Source organism: Primulina eburnea, chromosome 17, assembly GCF_022965805.1.
Source record: "Primulina eburnea isolate SZY01 chromosome 17, ASM2296580v1, whole genome shotgun sequence".
NCBI lineage: Eukaryota > Viridiplantae > Streptophyta > Magnoliopsida > Lamiales > Gesneriaceae > Primulina > Primulina eburnea.
In genome coordinates this window covers 3,275,589-3,299,006 of record NC_133117.1, presented here as the reverse complement: position 1 = coordinate 3,299,006, position 23,418 = coordinate 3,275,589, and the positions used below count along the sequence as shown (strand labels likewise).

At 36.7% G+C, this 23,418-nt stretch overlaps 2 protein-coding genes across 3 annotated transcripts; both read left to right on the top strand.

Annotated features, from left to right (window-relative positions):
* Positions 1–2,113: 2,113 nt before the first annotated feature.
* On the top strand, positions 2,114–9,715 carry LOC140818106 (protein OXIDATIVE STRESS 3-like). Its single transcript, XM_073177961.1, has 2 exons — positions 2,114–2,435; positions 7,556–9,715. Exons 1-2 carry the CDS (start codon positions 2,200–2,202, stop codon positions 7,803–7,805), a joined length of 486 nt encoding a protein of 161 aa, XP_073034062.1. The 5' UTR covers positions 2,114–2,199; the 3' UTR covers positions 7,806–9,715.
* A 1,564-nt stretch (positions 9,716–11,279) lies between these two features.
* LOC140818489 (serine/threonine-protein kinase VPS15-like) lies at positions 11,280–21,619 on the top strand. 2 transcript variants are annotated; one of them, XM_073178445.1, is made up of 11 exons: positions 11,280–11,785; positions 12,947–13,069; positions 13,166–13,211; positions 13,300–13,460; positions 14,710–14,789; positions 15,639–15,744; positions 15,970–16,146; positions 16,217–19,378; positions 19,912–20,159; positions 20,265–20,364; positions 21,204–21,619. In XM_073178445.1, the coding sequence occupies exons 1-11, from the start codon at positions 11,513–11,515 to the stop codon at positions 21,378–21,380; spliced, it is 4,653 nt and encodes a 1,550-aa protein (XP_073034546.1). In that variant the 5' UTR covers positions 11,280–11,512; the 3' UTR covers positions 21,381–21,619. The 2 variants fall into 2 exon arrangements, with proteins under 2 accessions (XP_073034546.1, XP_073034547.1); XM_073178446.1 differs by lacking the exon at positions 11,280–11,785 and adding an exon at positions 12,453–12,650 and having other exon boundaries at positions 21,204–21,618.
* Positions 21,620–23,418: the final 1,799 nt, after the last annotated feature.

Sequence of the window (23,418 nt, the reverse complement as noted above, 5' to 3'; positions counted from 1 at the left end):
AAATTACAACTAAAACCGAGATGCATAAACTAAAATATGTGATGCTTAAAAAACCAAACAGAACCACTCGACAATCAACACGCCAGTGTTGTTCTTCGAGTGTTGGCAACATCAAACAACAACACGTGATTGTGTGAGTCGATCACTTAAACTCTTCACGTGGAAATCTTCAATTCCGAAATTCAGCATCAACATAGTTGTTCTTCCATCACTTTTTTCAATATTCGATCATCATATTTTAATTACTTCTTGATTTATATCTTCATAGATATTCCATACCTATAAACAAGGAAACAAGCATTTAATTAAAATCAAACTCTACACAAGATTTGTATATTATATCATATGGATAATTTCCCAAATTATATCGAATAATTCCCAAAAATACAATAAAGTATATATAGGGAAACAAATCATTAAATTAGTCTGGAAATACAAAATAAAATATTAATCAATTTGAAATACAAAATTCCTTTTAAAAATATTAATTTTCATTTAAATAAAAATCAAATTGATATATTTAAAAATATATATATATAATCGTTTCAGTGTTGTTCTTCGAGTGTTGGCAACATCAAACAACAACACGTGATTGTGTGAGTCGATCACTTAAACTCTTCACGTGGAAATCTTCAATTCCGAAATTCAGCATCAACATAGTTGTTCTTCCATCACTTTTTTCAATATTCGATCATCATATTTTAATTACTTCTTGATTTATATCTTCATAGATATTCCATACCTATAAACAAGGAAACAAGCATTTAATTAAAATCAAACTCTACACAAGATTTGTATATTATATCATATGGATAATTTCCCAAATTATATCGAATAATTCCCAAAAATACAATAAAGTATATATAGGGAAACAAATCATTAAATTAGTCTGGAAATACAAAATAAAATATTAATCAATTTGAAATACAAAATTCCTTTTAAAAATATTAATTTTCATTTAAATAAAAATCAAATTGATATATTTAAAAATATATATATATAATCGTTTCACATAAAATATTATACATCATATGACACTATTATTACCAGATTTTTTTTTTAATTTTTTTTACCCATCAATTAGTAGAAACTTTAGCTACAAACAACAAACATAGCCTATCTCAAAAAAAAAAAACAAACAAACATAGCCTAAAATTTAATGAAGGAAAAAAAACACTTATTAACAAGATGTCGACAAGTAGATATCATAAGCCTGTAATTACTTTTCCAAAAGAATAAATAACAAATATCGATTTTTTCGAGCTTAGCAAAATCGATCGAGTCGATATGTTGGTCGTTTTTAGGGAAAATATCTTTTTTTGGACATCAACTAAATATTTAAAATTTGATTTTGGTGCATTAGCTTATATTTTTATTGTCTTTGATCATATTTCTTTAGAGTCAGCGTGACACTGAAAATATTTTTATGGCATTAGAAAATGTTGTCATGAAAGCAGAAAATAACGACATAGCGTCACCAAATAAATAAAAATAGTCTAAAATTAAAAATTAATATATTAAAACAATTTTTTACAAGAATGCATTGCATAAACCTAAAATGAGACTAATCATCGACTATCGAGAAAGTAGATAAATGAAAAAAAAAAAAAACACACACACATATGTATATATATTGTTATTGATAATGTGTAAAAATCATATAATGAAATTCTTAAACACACACACACACACACACACACATATATATATGTGTGTGTGTGTATTGTTATTGATAATGTGTAAAATTCATGTAAAATTCAAGAAAGTGAAGGACTCGTTGGCATAATCTTTAAACTGTGGGATTTAAAAAACCAAAACCACCAAAGTCTGCCTGGTATCATGACTTTGTGGGGACAAAAGATGCGGGAGATGGTGACCTTAGTCTCCCCAAAGTGCAAAGGCAAAGGCAAAGGCATCGGTGACTCGGATATGGATGGATTCAAACACACAGACCTTATCCTCTTCCTTTGTACAATGTGAGATTCAAACCAAGAATACCTCCAATGATTAAGGATATTACAAAAGTGTACATCTAATCAAACCCACTCATTTTTAGCCACATATGCATCCCACTTGCACCCCACTTCCATATATAATAATCCCCAAACATGCCATTATTTTATGTGACATTAAAGAAACTTATCCTCACAAACAACCATCTCTCTTTTATCTTGGCTTCTCTGGGTTCTTTCTTAATCAATGGGAGAAGAAATGAAGAATTTCCAAGAAATGGGATCGAAGAAGTCGGATGAATATTGTGGATCCATGGAGTCATCCTTCTCTTCCATGAATGATTCGGTCGAGGGTTCATCTTCTTCCTCATCCTCCGAGCTAGCAGATGATGCATCATCACCATCTTCCAGCTCTGATTCTACTTCCCCTCAACTCGGACCTCTTTTTGAGTTGGCAGAGCTCATGTCCCAACTCCCTATCAAGTAAGCAAACTCACACTAAATTCCGATAACCATCTGCTATATATCCTGAATGATTTGTTTATAGCCATGCTTACGGTATATATTCTGTGTCGGCAATGCAAGGGGGGGACCAGTCAATACCTGCATTAAAAACGTGGGTTGGTTGTAGGCAATTTGAAGTGGAATTGCGTGATGAAATTGCTAGGCAATTTCCTTGTTCACACGGTCCAGGGGCTCTATAAATAGAGCTCCCCCCTTCATTCTGAAATCATCCCTTCTTCGAGTTTTCTCTCATCTTATAAGCATTTGAGTGCTTAGTTCTATAATATTTGTGAGGTGTTTGTTCTCCTGTATTAAGAGAGTGTGTGTTCTCTTTGGAAACACAGTGAGTGAGTTGTACACCACAAAATATTATAGTGGAAATTCTTTTCATCTTGCCCGTGGTTTTTACCCTAATAATTTTTAGGGGTTTTCCACGTAAATCTCGGTGTCCAGTTTATTCTTTATTTTCGGGTTTTATTATCTCAAATTCCGCACGTGGGACCAACAAGTGGTATCAGAGCCTTGGTTTCAAATTTCTTAAGATTCTGAGTATGCTCTGTGGTTGCAGCCTAGACTGATCTTCCACATCAGAAAAGATTTTTTGAGATTTTTTATTTAAGACGAGATTATTTTGTCCGGTCTACTAAAATTGTTGTAGACGTAATGGCGGGAAGGTACGAGATAACAAAGTTCAATGGAAGTAATTTTCTGTTGTGGAAAATAAAGATGCAAGCAATTTTAAGAAAAGAAAATTGTTTGGCGGCTATTGGAGATAGACCGGAGGAAATGGCGGACGATGTAAAGTGGAATGAGATGAGTGATAATGCTGTTGCCAATTTACACTTGGCTATAGCTGACGAAGTTTTGTCAAGTATCTCTGAGATAAAAACAGCCAAAGTTATCTGGGATACTCTGACAAAGATGTACGAGGTCAAGTCGCTACACAACATGATTTTCCTAAAGAGAAGGCTTTATACTCTTCGGATGGCGGAATCTTCATCGATGACCGACCATATCAACACACTAAATACTCTATTTGCCCAACTCACTTCCATGGGGCATAAAATAGGAGAAAATGAACGTGCGGAGCTTCTACTTCAAAGTCTACCAGATTCATACGATCAACTTATCATCAACATTACCAACAATATTCTTATGGGCTTTCTAAGATTCGACGATGTCTTAACTGCGGTTCTCGGAGAAGAAAGCCGGCGCAAGAATAAGGAAGATAGGTTGGTAACTTCGAAGCAGGCAGAGGCTTTACCGATGATAAGAGGAAGATTTATGGACCGTGACTCCAGTGGGAGCCAAAGGAGAGGTAGATCAAAGTCCAGAAGTAAGAAGAAAAATATTTACTGCTTTAAATGTGGCGGTAAAGGGCACTTCAAGAGAGAGTGTACGAGTATCGAGAAAAGCTCTCAAGGAAATGTGGCTAGTACTTCAGGCAGTGGTGAAATATTATTCAGCGAAGCGACAACAGTTGCAGAAGGCAGGCACAAATTTTGTGACACATGGATTATGGATTCAGGAGCGACGTGGCATATGACGTCTCGGAGAGAATGGTTTGATCATTATGAACCAGTCTCAGGAGGATCTGTATTCATGGGAAATGATCATGCCTTGGAAATCGCTGGGGTCGGTACTATCAAAATTAAAATGTTTGATGGCACCATTCGCACCATACAGGAGGTACGACATGTGAAAGGACTGGCGAAAAATCTTTTGTCCTTGGGGCAATTGGATGACATCGGGTGCAAAACTCGGATCGAGAAAGGGATCATGAAAATTGTAAAAGGCGCGCTTGTGGTTATGAAGGCGGAAAAGGTTGCTGCAAATCTGTATGTACTTTTGGGAGAAACACACAAAGAGGCAGAACTAGCTGTTGCATCAATTGGTTCAGGAGAAGAATTAACAGTGTTATGGCATAGAAAGCTCGGGCATATGTCAGAACGAGGTTTGAAAATTCTCTCAGAACGGAAGCTGCTGCCGGGACTTACAAAAGTGTCGCTACCCTTTTGTGAGCACTGTGTTACCAGTAAACAACACAGATTAAAGTTTGGCACTTCTACTGCCAGGAGCAAAAGCATATTGGAGCTGATTCATTCGGATGTTTGGCAAGCACCGGTTGTATCCCTAGGAGGAGCGAGATACTTTGTCTCGTTTATTGATAATTTCTCTAGGAGATGTTGGGTGTATCCAATCAAGAAGAAATCAGATGTTTTCCAGATCTTCAAAGATTTCAAAGCGCGGGTTGAACTTGATTCAGAAAAGAAAATCAAGTGTCTGAGGACTGACAATGGAGGAGAATATACCAGTGACGAGTTTGATGCATTTTGTCAACATGAGGGCATCAAGAGACAGTTCACGACGGCTTACACACCTCAACAGAATGGAGTGGCGGAGCGGATGAACAGGACCTTGTTGGACAGAACAAGAGCTATGTTGAGAACTGCGGGTCTAGAAAAGTCATTTTGGGCGGAGGCAGTCAAAACCGCTTGTTATATTATCAATCGTTCTCCTTCAGTGGCGATTGATCTGAAGACTCCGATGGAGATGTGGACCGGGAAGCCGACAGATTATTCTCATTTGCATACATTTGGAAGTCCGGTATACGTTTTGTACAATGAGCAAGAAAGATCGAAGTTGGATTCGAAATCCAGAAAATGTATCTTCTTGGGTTATGCTGATGGAGTAAAGGGGTTTCGCTTGTGGGATCCTACTGTTCACAAGCTTGTCATCAGCAGGGATGTTATCTTCGAGGAAGATAAAGTAAAGGGAGACAAAGGCACACCGAATTCAGAAACTACTATTATTCATGTGGAAAATAAGACGGATGAAAGTCAAGTTTCTTGTGAAGCAATACCAGAGCACGAAGGACAAGAACATGTTGAGTCTGAGGTTTCCAATGTGAGGCAGTCAACTCGAGACAGAAGACCACCAGGTTGGCTTTCAGATTATGTCACTGAAAGCAACATTGCATATTGTCTATTATCAGAGGATGGTGAGCCGTCGAGTTTCCACGAGGCTACTCAAAGCTCGGATGTATCCTTATGGATGATAGCAATGCAAGAAGAGTTGGAGGCTTTAGACAAGAATAAAACTTGGGATCTTGTTACACTACCAAGAGGAAGGAAAGCCATTGGAAACAGATGGGTCTATAAGATCAAGCGTGATAGCAACAACCAAGTGGAGCGGTATCGTGCTAGATTGGTGGTGAAAGGGTATGCTCAGAAAGAAGGCATTGACTTCAATGAGATATTTTCTCCTGTGGTTCGGCTTACAACAGTCAGAGTGGTGTTGGCATTGTGTGCGGTGTTTGACCTACATCTAGAACAGCTAGATGTGAAAACGGCATTTCTTCATGGAGATCTTGAAGAAGAAATCTATATGCTCCAGCCAGAAGGTTTTGCGGAAAAAGGCAAAAAGAACTTGGTTTGCAGGTTGAAGAAATCTCTGTACGGTCTCAAACAGGCGCCGAGGTGTTGGTACAAGAGATTTGATTCCTATATCATGAGCCTTGGATACAACAGACTGAGTGCAGACCCTTGCACGTATTTCAAGAGGTCTGGTGATGATTATATCATTTTGCTGTTGTATGTGGACGACATGTTGGTAGAAGGCCCCAACAAAGATCAGGTTCAAGGATTGAAGGCACAGTTGGCTAGGGAATTTGATATGAAGGACTTGGGACCAGCAAACAAGATTCTAGGGATGCAAGTTCACCGAGATAGAAGTAACAGAAAGATTTGGCTTTCACAGAGAAATTATTTGAAGAAAATCTTGCAACGCTTCAACATGCAAGATAGTAAGCCAATTTCGACCCCTCTTCCTGTTAACTTCAAGTTATCCTCTGAGATGTGTCCTAGCAGTGAAGCAGAGAGGATGGAGATGTCTCGAGTACCGTATGCATCAGCAGTGGGAAGTTTGATGTTCGCTATGATCTGTACAAGACCGGACATTGCTCAAGCAGTGGGAGCAGTTAGTCGGTATATGGCGAATCCTGGACGAGAGCATTGGAGCACTGTTAAGAGGATCCTTAGATACATTAAGGGTACCTCGAATGCTGCATTATGTTATGGAGGATCGGATTTTACACTCAGGGGCTATGTCGATTCAGATTATGCAGGTGATCCTGATAAGAGGAAATCTACTACTGGTTATGTGTTTACACTTGCGAGGGGAGCAGTAAGCTGGGTTTCAAAACTGCAGACAATTGTGGCGTTATCTACAACGGAGGCAGAATATATGGCAGCTACTCAAGCTTGCAAGGAGGCAATATGGATTAAAAGGTTATTGGAGGAGATCGGGCACAAACAAGAGAATGTTCATTTGTTTTGTGACAGTCAGAGTGCCTTGCACATCGCAAGGAATCCAGCCTTTCATTCCAGGACGAAACACATTGGAGTACAATTTCATTTTGTGCGGGAAGTAGTAGAAGAAGGAAGTGTGGATATGCAGAAGATTCATACAAAGGACAACATATCTGATTTTCTTACAAAGCCAGTGAACATTGAAAAGTTTGAGTGGTGTAGATTCTCAAGTGGCCTAGCGGAAACGTAAGCAGCAGGTAATGGCAAGATTGAAAGGATGTGTGGAGATGTGTTTGATTCTAAATCAAATCTCCAAGTGGGAGAAATGTCGGCAATGCAAGGGGGGGACCAGTCAATACCTGCATTAAAAACGTGGGTTGGTTGTAGGCAATTTGAAGTGGAATTGCGTGATGAAATTGCTAGGCAATTTCCTTGTTCACACGGTCCAGGGGCTCTATAAATAGAGCTCCCCCCTTCATTCTGAAATCATCCCTTCTTCGAGTTTTCTCTCATCTTATAAGCATTTGAGTGCTTAGTTCTATAATATTTGTGAGGTGTTTGTTCTCCTGTATTAAGAGAGTGTGTGTTCTCTTTGGAAACACAGTGAGTGAGTTGTACACCACAAAATATTATAGTGGAAATTCTTTTCATCTTGCCCGTGGTTTTTACCCTAATAATTTTTAGGGGTTTTCCACGTAAATCTCGGTGTCCAGTTTATTCTTTATTTTCGGGTTTTATTATCTCAAATTCCGCACGTGGGACCAACATTCTGAAACTTGATTTGTGTAGGAGGGGTCTATCCAAGTACTATCATGGGAAGTCACAGACTTTTGGGTCATTAGCAAGTGTGAAGAAGCTAGAAGATCTTGCAAAGAAGGAGAGCTCTTACATGGAAAGAATGAAGTCGTGCAAGAGCTATGGGGGCAATTTGAATCACCACAAATTTGGTCCGAAGGCTACCATAACAAAGAAGTGCCCTAGAACATCTGCTTTGGCCACTAAAGTTGGCACCAACATGGTCATCAATTGTAAAAATTGACCACCTTTGTACTTTTTTACTCTTTTTTTCTTCTTCTTCTATATTTTGGGTCTAACAATATTTTGAAGGGTTTTTGCTAGTACTTTGTAACTTGTATACCTTTTTGTAATGGGTTTTTTTTTTAACGTTTATGGGGTGAAAAAGAAAGAAAATGGTCTTCCATATTATTTATCTGATCTCGTACATATATATTTTATTGGTTTATGATTTGAGATAGATTATACATTGCATTTGAATTTTAAAACTTGATTACACGATACATTTGAAATTACAAAATTATTTTATCAAAATTTCGAAAATAAACAACGTATAATACAAAGAGGAATGATATTACACTCTAACTTTACATTTTGTTTTTGTTTTTTTTTTTTTATGAATAAGATTGTTAATCGGTCTCAATTTCTGAATTTGATTGCCGAAAAACTACTACAAAATTATAACTAAATTCATCCTGACATATGGGTATTGTAATTCCCCACCTTTCTATGACAAAAACTTGTGTGAGACCGTCTCACGGATCGTATTTGTGAGACGAATCTCTTATTTAGATCACACATAAAAAAAATACTTTTTATGCTAAGAGTATTACTCTTTTGTGAATATGAGTAGGATTGACCAGTCTCAAAGATTATGATCCGTTAGACGGTCTCACATGAGACCCACTCTCTTTCTATAACCCAAATTTCCAATATATATGTTGGCAAAAACTTGTGTGAGACGGTCTCACGGGTTGTATTTGTGAGACGGATCTCTTATTTGGGTCATCTATGCAAAAGTATTACTTTTTATGTTAAGAGTATTACTTTTTATTGTGAATATGGGTAGGGTTGACCCGTCTCACAGATTATGATCCGTGAGACGGTCTCACATGAGACTCACTCATATATGTTTTGTGTATATCACACATTGATGAATTTTGAACACTCATGATTATTTACTAATCTAGCAACGATATTATATCTATTAGTAAAATATAAGGTTTGAATCGTCCCTTACAATCGAAGATCGAATTATTTTGGCTTGAGTTCGGCTCAAAAAAGTTCCAGTTTGAATTTGGTTCGGAATTTTTGAACATATTCGCGACTTCTTCGAACTATCGTTTGTATAGTAAGTTTCAAGAGTAGGATCGAAAGCTCGAGATGATTGAAATACTAGAAATGTATATACATTTAATGTATAAGTATATTATATTAATTAAAATATTAAAGGTCACAGATGGTTCGCGAATTATCGAACAAAATGATTTTAGATAGAGTTCGGTTTAAAAAAATTCCGAACAAGTTCGAATCCGAATATTAGATTAATCAATTAATAAAATATAAATAATAATTAATGCTTTGTTCTTATCCATTTCGGTCTAGTCCTTGTCAAAGCACATAAGCCACCAGGCATCTGCCAATAAGATAAAAGACCCAAAAAAAAAGAATCAGTGAGCAAAGAAGATGAAAAACACGAGCAAGGGTTCCAAATCGAGCGTCAAGCCCAACGGCCCCGAGCCTAGGAAGGACCGCAAATCGGCCACAGGCGTCAGCGGATCCCCCAAGAAAGGCGGCCATGGCGGAAAATTCACGTGGGCAGGCGACGGATACTCGCCTGCCGAGCTGGGATGGGCGGACAAGGAAGCCATGGATGCCAATTATCCGAACATCGAAGATCGCGATGTGGTTGCTCCTTGATTCCACACGCCCTCCTCAATTCTGACCCATGGATCGCCCGCTGTGTATATAGATTTCAATAATTCAGATCTGTTTCCTCGCGTTTAGAGATATGATCTGGGTGCCCACCTTCTTTGTAATTAGTCTCGCCTTTTCTTCTTGATGTATGGAAGGAATTCTGCGGTGTTATTGTGGTGTGTTTCGTTATGATCGAATTACGGAGGAATGAATGCTACGCAGATTCAGTTGTGAAAAGTGTTCATTGTTTGTATTGTATACGAGCAACCACTTGTTGACAAATGTTAGCGAAGGGCCAAACTTTTTCTCATAATCGATCCAAAACTTCTTTGAAGATCATCCATTGGCAATATACAATTGAGATTGTTTCTTTGGACGTGTTATCTTGAATTTTTTGAGATTTTGGTGAGCTTAAGCCTCATCAAGTTTTGGGGTAGGTTTAAGATGGTTTCAAGAATCTTTACGTGGGGTAGGTTTAAGATGGTTTCAAGAATCTTTACGGGTTAAAAATAATATTTTGAGCATAAAAAAATATTTTTTTATGGACGATCAAATAAGAGATCTGTCTCATAAAATATGACTCATAATATCGTTTCACATAAGTTTTTGTCCAAGTTTTAATGTATCATTTGGCTCAAATGGAAGATTAAGATTGAGCATAAAATGAAGCTTCAATTTTTAAACAGATCCTACAGGTGAAAATGTTCATATCTTTGGAGCACATAATCGTGTTATTTTAAGGAAGCTCTCTGAGTGTGAACATTTTAAAGAGTACATTACAATAAGTTGGAGCGGAGTCAGGAATAAGGTTTTGTTCGGGTTAAAACCACAAATAAGAAAAGAAATCAGCGATCCCGTAGAAAGACATCATGAGCTCTTGTGGAAAAAAAACAATTTGTTGAGCCGGAATAAAAAATATAAATTTTAAACTCTAGAATATTTTAAATTGATCTACCCGAATTAATATTATATTAATCCAAAATTATACAAAATTTACATATAAATTTTTTTATTAATCCAAAATTATACAAAATTTACATATAATTTTTTTTAAAAAAATTAGACTACCCAGACTAAAGCCTGTATATCTATACATGTGACTCCGCCACTGATTACAATCACACATAGTATGGTATTCACGTCTCAACTTCGACCATCCTATCTTTCTGTAAATTATTGGTATCTTTTCCTTTCAAACTTACTTCGAAAAATAATATACTTTTTCCTTCATACAAAATGCAAAGGCTTATGTGAGACGATCTCACGAGTCGTATTTTTGTGAAACATATTTCTTATTTGGGATCAATAAAAAATATTACTTTTTATGTTAAGAAGTAAATATCGATAGGGTTGACCCGTCTTATAGATAAAGATTCGTAAGAACATCTCAACAAGAGATATACTCCATGCAAAAGTTATCTAATTGTAAACATGTTAGTTTTTTCATTGTCGTTCCTACTATGAAACGAATTGATTTATTATATAGAAATAGATATGAAAAAATTGTTTTCAAGATATATACTACTCGATTTTTTATGATACATTTTCTGAATTATCAGTTATATGTTAATTAAATATACAAAATAATATTTATAATTCAGGTTGGATATATAAAATCTGGTTAGTGAAGAGTTATCTGGCTTGAAATACATATAGTATAAATAAAAAAATCCAATAAAAACATTTATTAATTTAATGTATTAATCGATGACAATTGGATCGGATCCATTGTCCGGGTATGAACCGAAATTAACTGAATTTGCTCCTTAATCCAGGGTAGAATATGATCCAATCAATGATAACAATAAATTAATTGAAAAAAAAGGAAGAGCTCCCCTTCGATCATCTGCAAAAAGAATTGGACAATGGGAAATTGATGGCCTGAGCTCTGTAATCGATTGTCTTCACTCCCAAAAAATCTCCAGAGCTTCAAATTCTACTGGCGAGTCGCAGTTCCTTCCCCTCCATTATCGATCAATTTCGAATTCATGGTAACAGTAGAATTTATAGAGAAATAGACAGTTGAGGAAGAAAATGGGGAATAAGATCGCGCGGACTACGCAGGCGTCGGCGACGGAGTATTATCTGCACGATTTGCCATCGTCTTACAATTTGGTGCTGAAGGAAGTGTTGGGGAGGGGGCGTTTCCTCAAATCCATACTGTGCAAGCATGACGAGGGTTTGGTTCTGGTCAAGGTCTACTTCAAGAGAGGCGATTCGATCACTCTAAGAGATTACGAGCGCCGTCTCAATCACATTCGAGATGTCTTTTCCAACCTTGATCACTCCCACGTTTGGCCCTTCCAGGTAAAATATTAACTCCATGTGGATTATGGTTTTGAGGATGCGATTCTGTTTATTTGACTCTTCTAATATGTGTGTAGTGTCCGAGAATAATTTACATTACTTGTTATTAGCGCTGCTGTAACGTATCATAGTCCTATATGCTAAAAAGGCTGCTGTAACGTGTCATGGTTGATCCCACGTCGCTTAGAAAAATCCTACTCATGGGTTTATAACCTCTTGGGCACTCTGTTCGATATCTAGCTTTTGAAAGTGAGTTTTGGGGGTGACCCTCATTAGTCATTCTGGTGGGTAGGGAGGACTGCTACCGGCATATGCACACGAAGTTACACGAGGAGGGCTGCTACCCACATGCGTATAGGGTCCGCGAAGTCACCACCATTGTGGATGTCGGTTCTCTAAGGGATGGATTGTAACGTACCATGGTTTGTCCCACATTGCTTTTGAAAAGTCTGCCTCGTGGGTTTATAACCTCTTGGGGACCCTCCTCTCGATAGCTAGCTTCAGGGTGAGTATTAAACAAGGGTTGCGACAGCTGCTATGTTTCTTGTAATGAACACGACAAGTTTTGTGGATGTGAGGAGTTTGATTTATGATGATTGTGGATGCTCTATAGTGCAATCTTTGGTCTTTTTTGCTGTTAAAGGTAGAAGAGGATTGAGTGCATTTTTGGAGTGGTATACCTTTTTTTTATTTGGCTGAATTTGATTCTGAAAATTGTTTACTCGGAGAACCAAAAGCTCAGTTCTTTTGTTTGAACTGGGTGATTATGTAATTCGCACGATTGCTGTTGAATTGCTGGGGCAGGGCACTGCTCTGAAATTCCAAGTGTCTAGTGGATGAACAATCATCACGAAAGCTATGAATGGTAATTTTCACAAAACTTATGTCTGTAAGGAATGTTCCGTGTCATGCCTTCTTATAGTGGTATTGAAGAGATAATTGGTTGTGAATTTGTAGTTTGACAAGTTACAGTAAAAAGTAAAGTTTATATTCTAAATTTCTGTCGTTTGGAAATTTGTGCCTTTAGTTTCCAGAGAGACTGCCTTATCATAATTAGTTTTATTCATTAAGGTTTATAGTTGCATTGAATTTCATTGCTGCCGATTAGTTCCTCAGATTCCAAACAGTTAAACAGATGCCATTTTTGGGTTCATTTTGCAGTTTTGGCTTAAAACAGATAAAGCTGCTTATTTATTGAGGCAATACTTCTTTAACAATCTTCACGATCGGTTGAGCACTCGACCTTTTCTCTCTCTTGTCGAAAAGAAATGGCTAGCATTTCAGGTTCATGTCTCTCACTCAAATCCTTTTGATGCTGTAGGAGTTTGAATTTGTGCAAAAGATTCGAATGTTTAGAAACTTACTCAATGCATTTTGCAGTTACTTTATGCTGTGAAACAGAGCCATGAGCATGGAGTATGTCATGGTGAGAAGAAGCCAAAATTTCAAAATGCATAGCTGCAAGGTTTCTATTTTTCGTCCACTTATTTTTTTGGTCAATAAATTTACTGCAGGTGATATTAAGTGCGAGAATGTGCTGGTCACTTCCTGGAATTGGCTGTACCTCGCTGATTTCGCATCATTTAAGCCCACATATATTCCGCATGATGATCCATCTGATTTTTCGTTTTTCTTTGATACTGGAGAAAGAAGACGCTGTTATGTTGCACCTGAGGTTTGTTTTTCTGTTATTTTGTTTCTTGAATCCTTTCTGGTCATGTGTTGACGATGATAACCTTTATAGACACAGAACTTCAGTCAAAAGTATAAATACTTTAATGATTCCGTGCTGAACAATTCATATCTACAGGGCTTATATGTTTTAGTGGTTTGAGGCTAAGAGAATCTTTTTAGACTTTAGATGTATTAGTGTTTATTTCGCTAAGAGACATATTCCATATTCATGTGACGGTATCAACTCATGATCTTTCAAGTGCGGAAGCAAATGTGAGCATAACCAATTCACTAGTACCATTTGTTCATGCTTGATTATCTTCTTAGTTTCTTATTCTGTCCTTGGAATTCGTTTTACTTTGATTCTCTTTACTCATACCTTTCCCTGTACAATAACTTCAGTTTCCCTGTACAATTCTTATATGAATGTTGGATTCATATTCTACAGGATATTATTGAATATAATATCAACTTGCATTCTGTCTTATGTCTTCTTTCCACTCCACTTTTTAATCTTCTACCTGTTAATTTTCTGTTTTTTCTTTTGTTCCAAAAAGAGCACCGTGTATACTATTTTTTTCCTCGTCAAAGACCGATCTTTGCCCTCAGTCAAAGTACACAAATATAATCTTACCACCATTTTAATATCAAATTGTTCTGGTACTGATTTTCTTTAAAAGGGAGATTTTTCTAAAAGCTATTGGATTTCATTTTGTTGTCGTTGATCTGGATTCTGGGTTTATACAAACTTTTACCAAATTTATTCTTCCTTTTCCCCTTGAAATTTATGAAAAGTTCAGTTTGTGTAATCTTTGTGAAGAATCTTATGTGGCATCACTAATCCTCTTCAGATATTGCCTTGACATTTGCAAGTTTAGGGTATTTTTTCATCCACACCACTATCATAACTATTATCTTAGATCCTTTTAGGCACAAAGGAATGGGTTGAAAATTTTATCATAATTCCTGAATTCCTTCCCATCCTCATTTTTAGTTTTGTAACTTTTGTTGCATGGAGAGTGCAGAACAATCTCAGAAAATTTAGGGGCTTCAGTCATCAAGATTCTAATGGCATCTGCATTTTGATGCATTTGCGCCTTGAAGTGCCCATCATCTTTCAAGCGATAAATCAAAAAAATAATGTGGATCTCTGTGGGTTTTTATTCAGCTTGCATTGTATTTTCCCTTCTCTAGTATTTGGAGTATTCTGTTTTTCATACCATGAGATCAAATAATACACTACATTCCAGAGGTTTTATGAGCATGGAGGCAAGACGCAAATGGCACAAGATGCACCTTTGACGCCAGCAATGGACATCTTTTCAGTAGGGTGAGAATTTTATTGCTTGATGCCATAACCTTTGATGGAAATTCTCATCAGGCATTATTTTTATACTTGCATGATGTGATGTGATCAAGTGATCTAACATTTGAAGAACTCCTTGGTTAGTTGGATAAATCCATCTATAGCATTTAAATATGGATGAAAAATAATTTTCTCGAACCGTCGACGTCTTATTTTGCCATCTCTGTTCCATTTGACTAGTTTTTTCCTATCAGAGAAAGTTACACCAAAATGGGTGGAACCATCATTGTAATCTGTCGGGACGTTGCCATGCTGAAGTTAGTGCTGATGACAAGTTTTATCCAATTTTAACGTAATGTGAATGACACGTGGTAGTAGAGTGTAGGCTGAAACACACAGCTTTGTAATTATTTTAATCTGCAATGCCATGTCTCCGCATTAGCCTATTAATTATCCCGGTTATTTTTATTATATCTCAAGTGACTGTTTGTTTTTACAATTTGGGTAGATAGTATAAACAAAATTTATAATATGATTGCCGCAGACTAGAAGAATTTGGGAATAACATTCTCTATCAACTTTTATCTGCTTTGAAAGAGGTTATTTTAGTTATCCAATGCCTTCCTCTATCAGCCAATTCATTAGTTTACTGGCTCAATGTCTTTTATTTGTTTTTAATTATTTTATGGATTATATGAGACCTTTTTAGGAGGATTTATTATTCAAGAGCTATTAGTTTTAGAATAAATATTTTTACCATGATCTTTCAAGCATAACCACTTGAATTTAGTGTTTTTTTTATGTATCATTTTTTATGTGGAAATATATCATATTTGGTTTCCAATTCCTGACGTTTTGAACATTCCTTTTTAGGTGTGTGATTGCTGAGCTTTTTCTTGAAGGTCAGCCATTGTTTGAGCTATCTCAACTTCTTGCATATCGAAGAGGACAGTATGACCCTAGCCAACATCTGGAAAAGGTACCTTCTTACGCATAGGGATATCCTATTTCTGGTTAAGTTTTCCATTCACTTTTTTCAGTTGTTTAATCTTACCCACTATCTGTCTCTGGCTAAAATTTGTCCAATAATTCTGCAAGTAAACATCTCATACTAAATTGTGATACTATATACTATCCAGAACACTTTCTTGAATTGGATTCCCAGAATACTAAGATGTTAACTTGTCCTTTTGGATGACTTCAGATTCCAGATTCAGGAATTCGTAAAATGATACTTCATATGATTCAGTTGGATTCAGAGTCAAGACTGCCTGCTGAGAGCTACCTGCAGAACTATGCCGTTGTTGTGTTTCCAACTTACTTTTCACCATTTCTTCACAGATTCTATTCCTTGTTAAATCCTCTAAGTTCTGATGCAAGGGTAAGGAACTTGGATAATTCTCTTTGTATTGTTGTCCTAGGTTTTTCAGTCATAATTATTTCCGTTGCAGGTTCTAGCTTGTGAGACCTCGTTCCAAGAAATACTCAGGCAAATGACAGGCAATAGGACCGGCAATGATATCTTCTCTTCTACGGAAACTTTTCCAAATGATACAAATCAATTGCCGCAAGCGATAGATGCAAAACAAGATACCAACAGGGCAAATATTTTATCGAGCAAAGGTGAAGAGACCAAGCAGAGCTCAAGTCATAATCATTTCGATCTTCTTGGGGATGTGAGTACGCTGCTCAGGGATGTGAAGCAAAACAATGCTCATTTTAGTATGAATCAAGTGCCAGATAGTGTCGTTAATTCAGTTTATTCCCAAGATCAGAAGCAAAATGGATTGCAACTACCTGGGGAATTGATTCAAAGCATCTCCACTATATTCCAACGTAGTCACCTTCCATTCTTGAAGAAGATTACAATGACAGATTTGACCTCAATGATATTCGATTATGACAATCAATCAGACACTTATGGAGTGCCTTTTGTTCCATTACCTAGTGATATGATAAGCTGTGAGGGCATGGTACTGATTACCTCACTTCTTTGTTCCTGCATTCGAAATGTCAAGGTACCTTTTATACGGCGGGTTGCTGTCCTGTTTCTGAAATCTTGTTCTTTATATATCGATGACGAAGATCGACTGCAACGTGTCCTTCCTTATATTATAGCGTTGCTTTCAGATTCAGCTGCAATTGTACGCTGTGCTGCATTAGAGGCTTTGTGTGACATTCTTCCTCTAGTCAGAGATTTTCCTCCTAGTGATGCCAAAATTTTTCCGGAATATATTCTTCCTATGCTTTCCATGCTTCCTGACGATCCTGAGGAAAGTGTTAGAATTTGTTATGCCAGCAATATATCTAAGCTTGCACTGACTTCTTATGGGTTCCTTATACACTCAAAAAGCCTGACTGAGGCAGGCGTTATTAATGAAGCAAGTTTATCGCAAAAGTCATTTATTACCAAAGGACGTTCTGATGAGCCACAGCGGGTGAGTACTGATGAACAGCTTACACAGTTGAGAAAATCTATCTCAGAGGTTATTCAAGAACTTGTAATGGGTCCAAAGCAAACACCAAACATTAGGAGAGCACTCTTGCATGAAATCGGTAACCTTTGTTGGTTTTTGGGCCAGAAGCAGAGCAATGACTTCTTGCTGCCTATACTCCCAGCTTTTTTGAATGATCGAGATGAACAACTAAGGGCTGTATTTTATGGGCAAATAGTATATGTCTGTTTTTTTGTGGGCCAGCGAAGCGTGGAGGAATATCTCTTACCTTACATTGAACAAGCATTAAATGACGTAACTGAGTCTGTTATTGTGAATGCACTAGTTTGCTTAGCTATCTTGTGCAGAAGCAATTATTTAGGGAAGAGGATCCTGCTTGATATGATAGAGCGTGCTGTTCCTCTGTTATGCTATCCCGGTAAGTGGGTCAGGAGGTCAGCTGTCACCTTCATCGCATCATGTAGTGAGAACTTAGGAGCAATTGATTCATATGTATTTATGGTCCCGCTCGTACGTCCTTTCTTACGAAGACAACCAGCATCTTTAGCCTCAGAAAAAGCTATCCTCTCGTGTCTGAAGCCATCGGCCTCGAGAGAATTGTATTATCAAGTTTTAGAAAATACCAGAAGTTCAGACATGCTTGAGAGACAGAGAAAGATTTGGTACAGCACGTCATCACAATCTAAGCAATTGGAAGCTGTAGAATTGATCCAGAAAACCGTCAAGGATTTGGATCTAATAAAGTGTTGGTCAGAGACAAAACATGATGATATACATCATAACCTTATTGGTAACACAGGGGAACACATGGATTTAACTGATTCAGATGATAAAGACAGTAAGTTCAAATCCATGGGAAGAATAATACGTAATGATTTGAGCCTGGAGGAAGCCCAAGATCGTGTAGCATCAGAAAAGTCTCAGTTGTCTGGATTTATGTCACCACAGATGAGTTGCATGAACAGCTTTATTGATAAATCATCAGAAAGTATACCTTTGTACTTCTTTAAGGTTGACAACCAGCGAACAGGTAGCGCTGCTCTTGCTACATCTGATTCTTCATTTCCACAAAATTCTTTAGATTTTAGTTCTTCCTCCTTGCATTGGATGGATCCAATAAATAAATCATTTAGTTTAGCCAGTACGATCCCAGCTCCTAAGCTAGTATCGGGATCAATTTATGTTGGCAATGGTCCTGCACAATTGCGAAGAGTGGTGCATGAAGTAGAAGACAGAGAAATTGATGAAACCACCCCTATTACTAGCAAATTTAATGAAGTGGGATTGTCTGATAGGACGAAAAGGAGCTCTATAGAAAATCACTCTACAAACACTGAGGCTGCTGGACCATCCCCGGCAGCTTGGTCATCCACTGTTCCAGATTCAGGCTGGAGGCCTCGGGGTATGTTGGTTGCACATCTCCAGGAGCACAAATCTACTGTCAATGATATTTCTATTTCCGTGGACCACCACTTTTTTGTTAGTGCTTCTGAAGATTCTACTGTAAAGATATGGGATTGCAAGAAGCTGGAGAAGGACATCTCATTTAGGTCTAGGCTAACCTATTCACTGGGTGGTAGTCGAGCACTTTGTTGTGCTGTGCTGCAAGGTTCAACACAAATTGTTGTTGGGGAAAGTGATGGGATCATACATTTATTTTCTGTTGATCACATCTCTAGAGGGCTTGGCAATGTTGTTGAAAATTATTCTGGTATAACAGATGTTAAAAGGAATGGTTTTGGAGAAGGTGCTATACTAAGCCTTCTGAACTACTCTGCAGATGGAAGTGCTGGCAAAACAGTTCTATGCAGCACACAAAATTGCGGGATCCATCTCTGGGATACAAGAACAATCTCTCATGCCTGGCGTACAAAAGTGCTTCCTGAGGAGGGTTATATAGCTTCTCTGGCGGCAGACCCTTGTGGTAATTGGTTTGTGTCGGGATCATCAAGGGGTGTGCTTACTTTGTGGGATCTGAGATTCTGCATACCTATTAACTCATGGCAATATTCTCCTGCATGCCCTATTGAAAAGATTTGTCTTTTTGTTCCTCCTATTGGTACACCCTTGTCTGTGGCTACAAGACCATTGGTGTATGTTGCGGCTGGGTGTAATGAAGTTTCGCTTTGGAATGCAGAAAATGGAAGCCGCCACCAGGTACAGAATATTCTGTTTTGTCATATTTCCTGTTTTATGGTGTTTTCCCCTATATATTTCTCGTTGCACAGCATCATAATGTTGATGTATTAAATGAAATATTAGTTCTTGTTACATGATGTTTATTATTTTTGTGTGATTGGATCCATTTTATTCGTCTTCTTTCTTGTATGATTCATGACCATGTTTTCGAGTGAGGCAATGTCAGTATTAAATAGAGGTTTTGTAAAGTAACATTGTTATTTGTTTCAATTATGAAACTGAAGAAAAATGGGTGATAATGTGTTTTTTTTAACATGGTGTATGCCCTGTTTTGATTTTACCAAAAAGAACAGAATGTGCATGGATTAAAAAGTTGTATGAGAATTGAGATGGCTACTTCCATTAGATTTGTCACCAATTTCCATGAGCACTTTCTGGATTCTCCATGTCATTCATAAGAACTTCGAAAAGCTGTTTCCAGTGGTGAAATTTAGCTAGGAACCTACCTATGACTAGTCACTCTAGTATGGAATCATTGCTCATTTTTGCAGGTGTTGAGAACAGCAAACAATGAGGCTGAAGCTGAGAATTATGAGCCGCCATGGGCACTTGCCAGACCCTCTGCTAAGACCAACACTAAATCAGAATTGAGGCAAAATTTGAATTCGAAGTATAGGATTGATGAGCTGAATGAATCCCCCCTTCGTCTTCCTGGTATCCGTGCATTGCTTCCATTACCTGGTGGAGATCTTTTGACTGGGGGAACTGACTTGAAGATACGCCGATGGGACCATTGCAGGTACTCATTTGTTCTTTTCTTTTGAGATCGAGGTTTTTGTGTTTGTATTCCGTTTACTTCTTATACAATTTTGCTCATCTTATTGGATACTGTTTGTATGTGTAGCCCGGATCGGAGTTATTGTGTATGTGGACCATCTGTTAAAGGAGTTGGAAATGATGATTTTTATGAGACAAAATCTAGCTTCGGGGTGCAAGTTGTGCAGGTAATCAGCCGCTAAGATCTGCCTCTTATTTCTCTGTTCCAGTTGGTATTGGTGCAATAAAAGTTCTTTAAAATTTAAATGGGTCAGATACCTTTTCTAATGTAGCGCTTAGATGGAAATATTTGATTTGGAGGGAGGGATTTGATTTGATAAGGGATTTGAACAATGAATTTGAAATAACACTTATCTTAGTTGATTTTTAAATTCATCATAATTATCATTACATTTACATAAGTTAAAAGAAGGGTTGGATTTGAAACTCATCCGACAAAAATTCATTCAATCAACCAAATGGAATGAAATCCATTGTTTTAAATCCCACAATCCAAGCGCAATCAAAGGAAATTTACATCTTATTATGGTAGATTTCCACTTCTACGTACAACCTAGTTTGACAAAACAAAATCTGTGTGAGGTATTCATTATTTACATTTTAAAGCCTAAAGAAATATTTGACTCCAGTTTCTCCTTTTTTTTTCCTGCCAGTGGTGTATTGAAGTGTTAAAAATCTGATTAAAAAAATCTTCTTTGTGGATTTGCATCTTATTATGTTAGCTTTCCGAGTTTATTATGAAATAACAGCATGAAAGAATAGGGAAATTTCAAGTAAAGTAAGTCCATCGCATGTAATTTGTATAATTCCAGAAAATCCTTGGATGATGAGTCCTGAATACTCGAACCCCTTAAAAGCCATCGCCTGTTTTAAAAAATAAATTTGGCATGCCTTATTTACTGAATCACGTTGCAATTTTTTTCTTTGTTTAAATATTGAAACATATTATCTCCATGTAATCCATAAACTTGTACTTAAGACTATTTTCTGGCGCAATTCCAAACAGGAAGCAAAGAGACGACCACTGGCAACCAAATTGACTAGGAAAGCTATTATTGCCGCTGCCGCCACAGATTCTGCAGGGTGTCACCATGATTCTATCCTCTCTTTGGCTTCTGTGAAATTGAACCAGAGACTTCTGATATCAAGCAGCCGAGATGGAGCCATAAAGGTATGGAAGTAAGGGCCTTTCACATTCATGGATTACTGGTTTTTTTTTTGTACATATTTAGTTAGAATACATGTAAAAAATATATATATTTAAGATATAGAAAGCAATGGTTGAGGTTGCTCTGATAATCGAGCCTTGGGGCATCTCATTACAGCTTATTGTACAGTTTGATTGAACTAAGTTGTTGTACACTATGCATTAGAAATTTTTTCCCCAGAAGAATCAAATGAATTGTCTAAAAACGCCTTGCTAATCCTACTTTTTGGATATTTTGTTTCTATTATGTTCTGATTTGACTTCAGTCCAGAATCATCCTGCAATTTAGGTCACCTGGGAAACATTATGCCATCAGTTTCAAACATAAATGCGATATTTATATTATATCACACAGTATGCACAGTACCTTACGTGCAATACAATCCACAAACCGCCCATGGATTATGGATTGTATGCACCATTTGTGGAGTAGAATGTGACATAATATGGAGATCTAGATTTAAATTTCTTCACCATCTTCCCCTCGGCACCTTTTCCTTCCTGCCAATCCTCATTGGCATCCATTCCACCGATCGACCTCATAACCACATCCCCGGATTCCCAAGAAACCGGTAAAGACGGTATCAATAGCATGTCCCCGAACTTCTCAACCTCTTCATCTGCAATCCTCTCACACTCCTCAGTACTAACCCATCGAGAAAAAAAAAAGAACAAAAAAAATCAAGTTATTGGATGAAACTTTGACAAGTTTCAAAACTAAAATTCAAAACATATAAACTTAACGCTTAAATAACCGAAATCCTAATTTTCCCTAAATTTCAAAAAATTCAGCGTCATAAGAGTAACATATCATCACCTAGTTTCTAGATAAATTTGGGCTCTCTATAATTTTGACCACTAAATTATTCATTACATTATGACCACTAATTCGGGCTCTCTCTACAATTTTTGAAATAAGAATCCTTACAATTAAAAATATATATTAGAGTCAACAACCAATTCAATTAAGTAAAATGCATGTTTTTGTTCATATGATCAAAAATTAATTATTTCTTCACAATTTTGTTTGGAATGTATTATTAAAAATATTAGATTAACTATATTAATTTTTTAAATTAATTATGTAGAGCTAGATTGTTGTAATAAATTATAAAAAGAAGTTAATGTACATTGTATATGGTCGGAGGATGTATATTGATGTGATTAATAATACAAAGAAATTATGTCTATTGCATACATTTTCTCTATTTTCTTTTTTTCTATTAACATATTATTTTATGTTGTCAATGCATAATCATAAAAGAAGATGTTTTTATATAGAGTATGTCTTTTGTGAGACGGTCTCACGAATCTTTATATGTGAGACGAGTCGACCCTACCGATATTCACAATAAAAAATAATACTTTTCGCATAAAAATAATATTTTTTCATAGATAACCCAAATAAGATATTCGTCTAATAAAATACGATCCGTGAGACTGTCCACACAAGTTTTTCCCTGTTATATATTTTACACACTTCCAAAATCCATATTAAATTTTTTTTCTTGATTTGATTTAGCTAAATGCACCACACATTAGCCACCTTATGTATTCCAAATTAGGGGTGCACAAGAATCAAGATATTCATGAGTACCTTGAAAGCGGTTCAGTCAAAACTCAATTCGGATTTGATTTGACCGATCTTAATTTTTCAGTCAATTCGAGTTCGAGTTTAATTGTTTTTATTTGAATAACTATATATTAATATTTTTACAAGATATATAATTTCAAGGTATTTTTGTCAATATAAAGACAAAAGTTAAACCTTAAAATCAATCGACGAACGAGATCGAGTAATTTGATATTTCACGAATCGAGCTCGATTTCGAAATTGAACACTCGATCGAGTTCGAGCCTAAAAAATCTAAATCGAGTCAAGCTCGAATAATGCGCACTCGTACTCTAAATTAAGAACCACTCCATTATCATCATATGACATAATCACAAACATATAAACAAATTATGTACGTACCGAAAGCTACCAATTTATTATTTAACTTTTTTTTTTCCT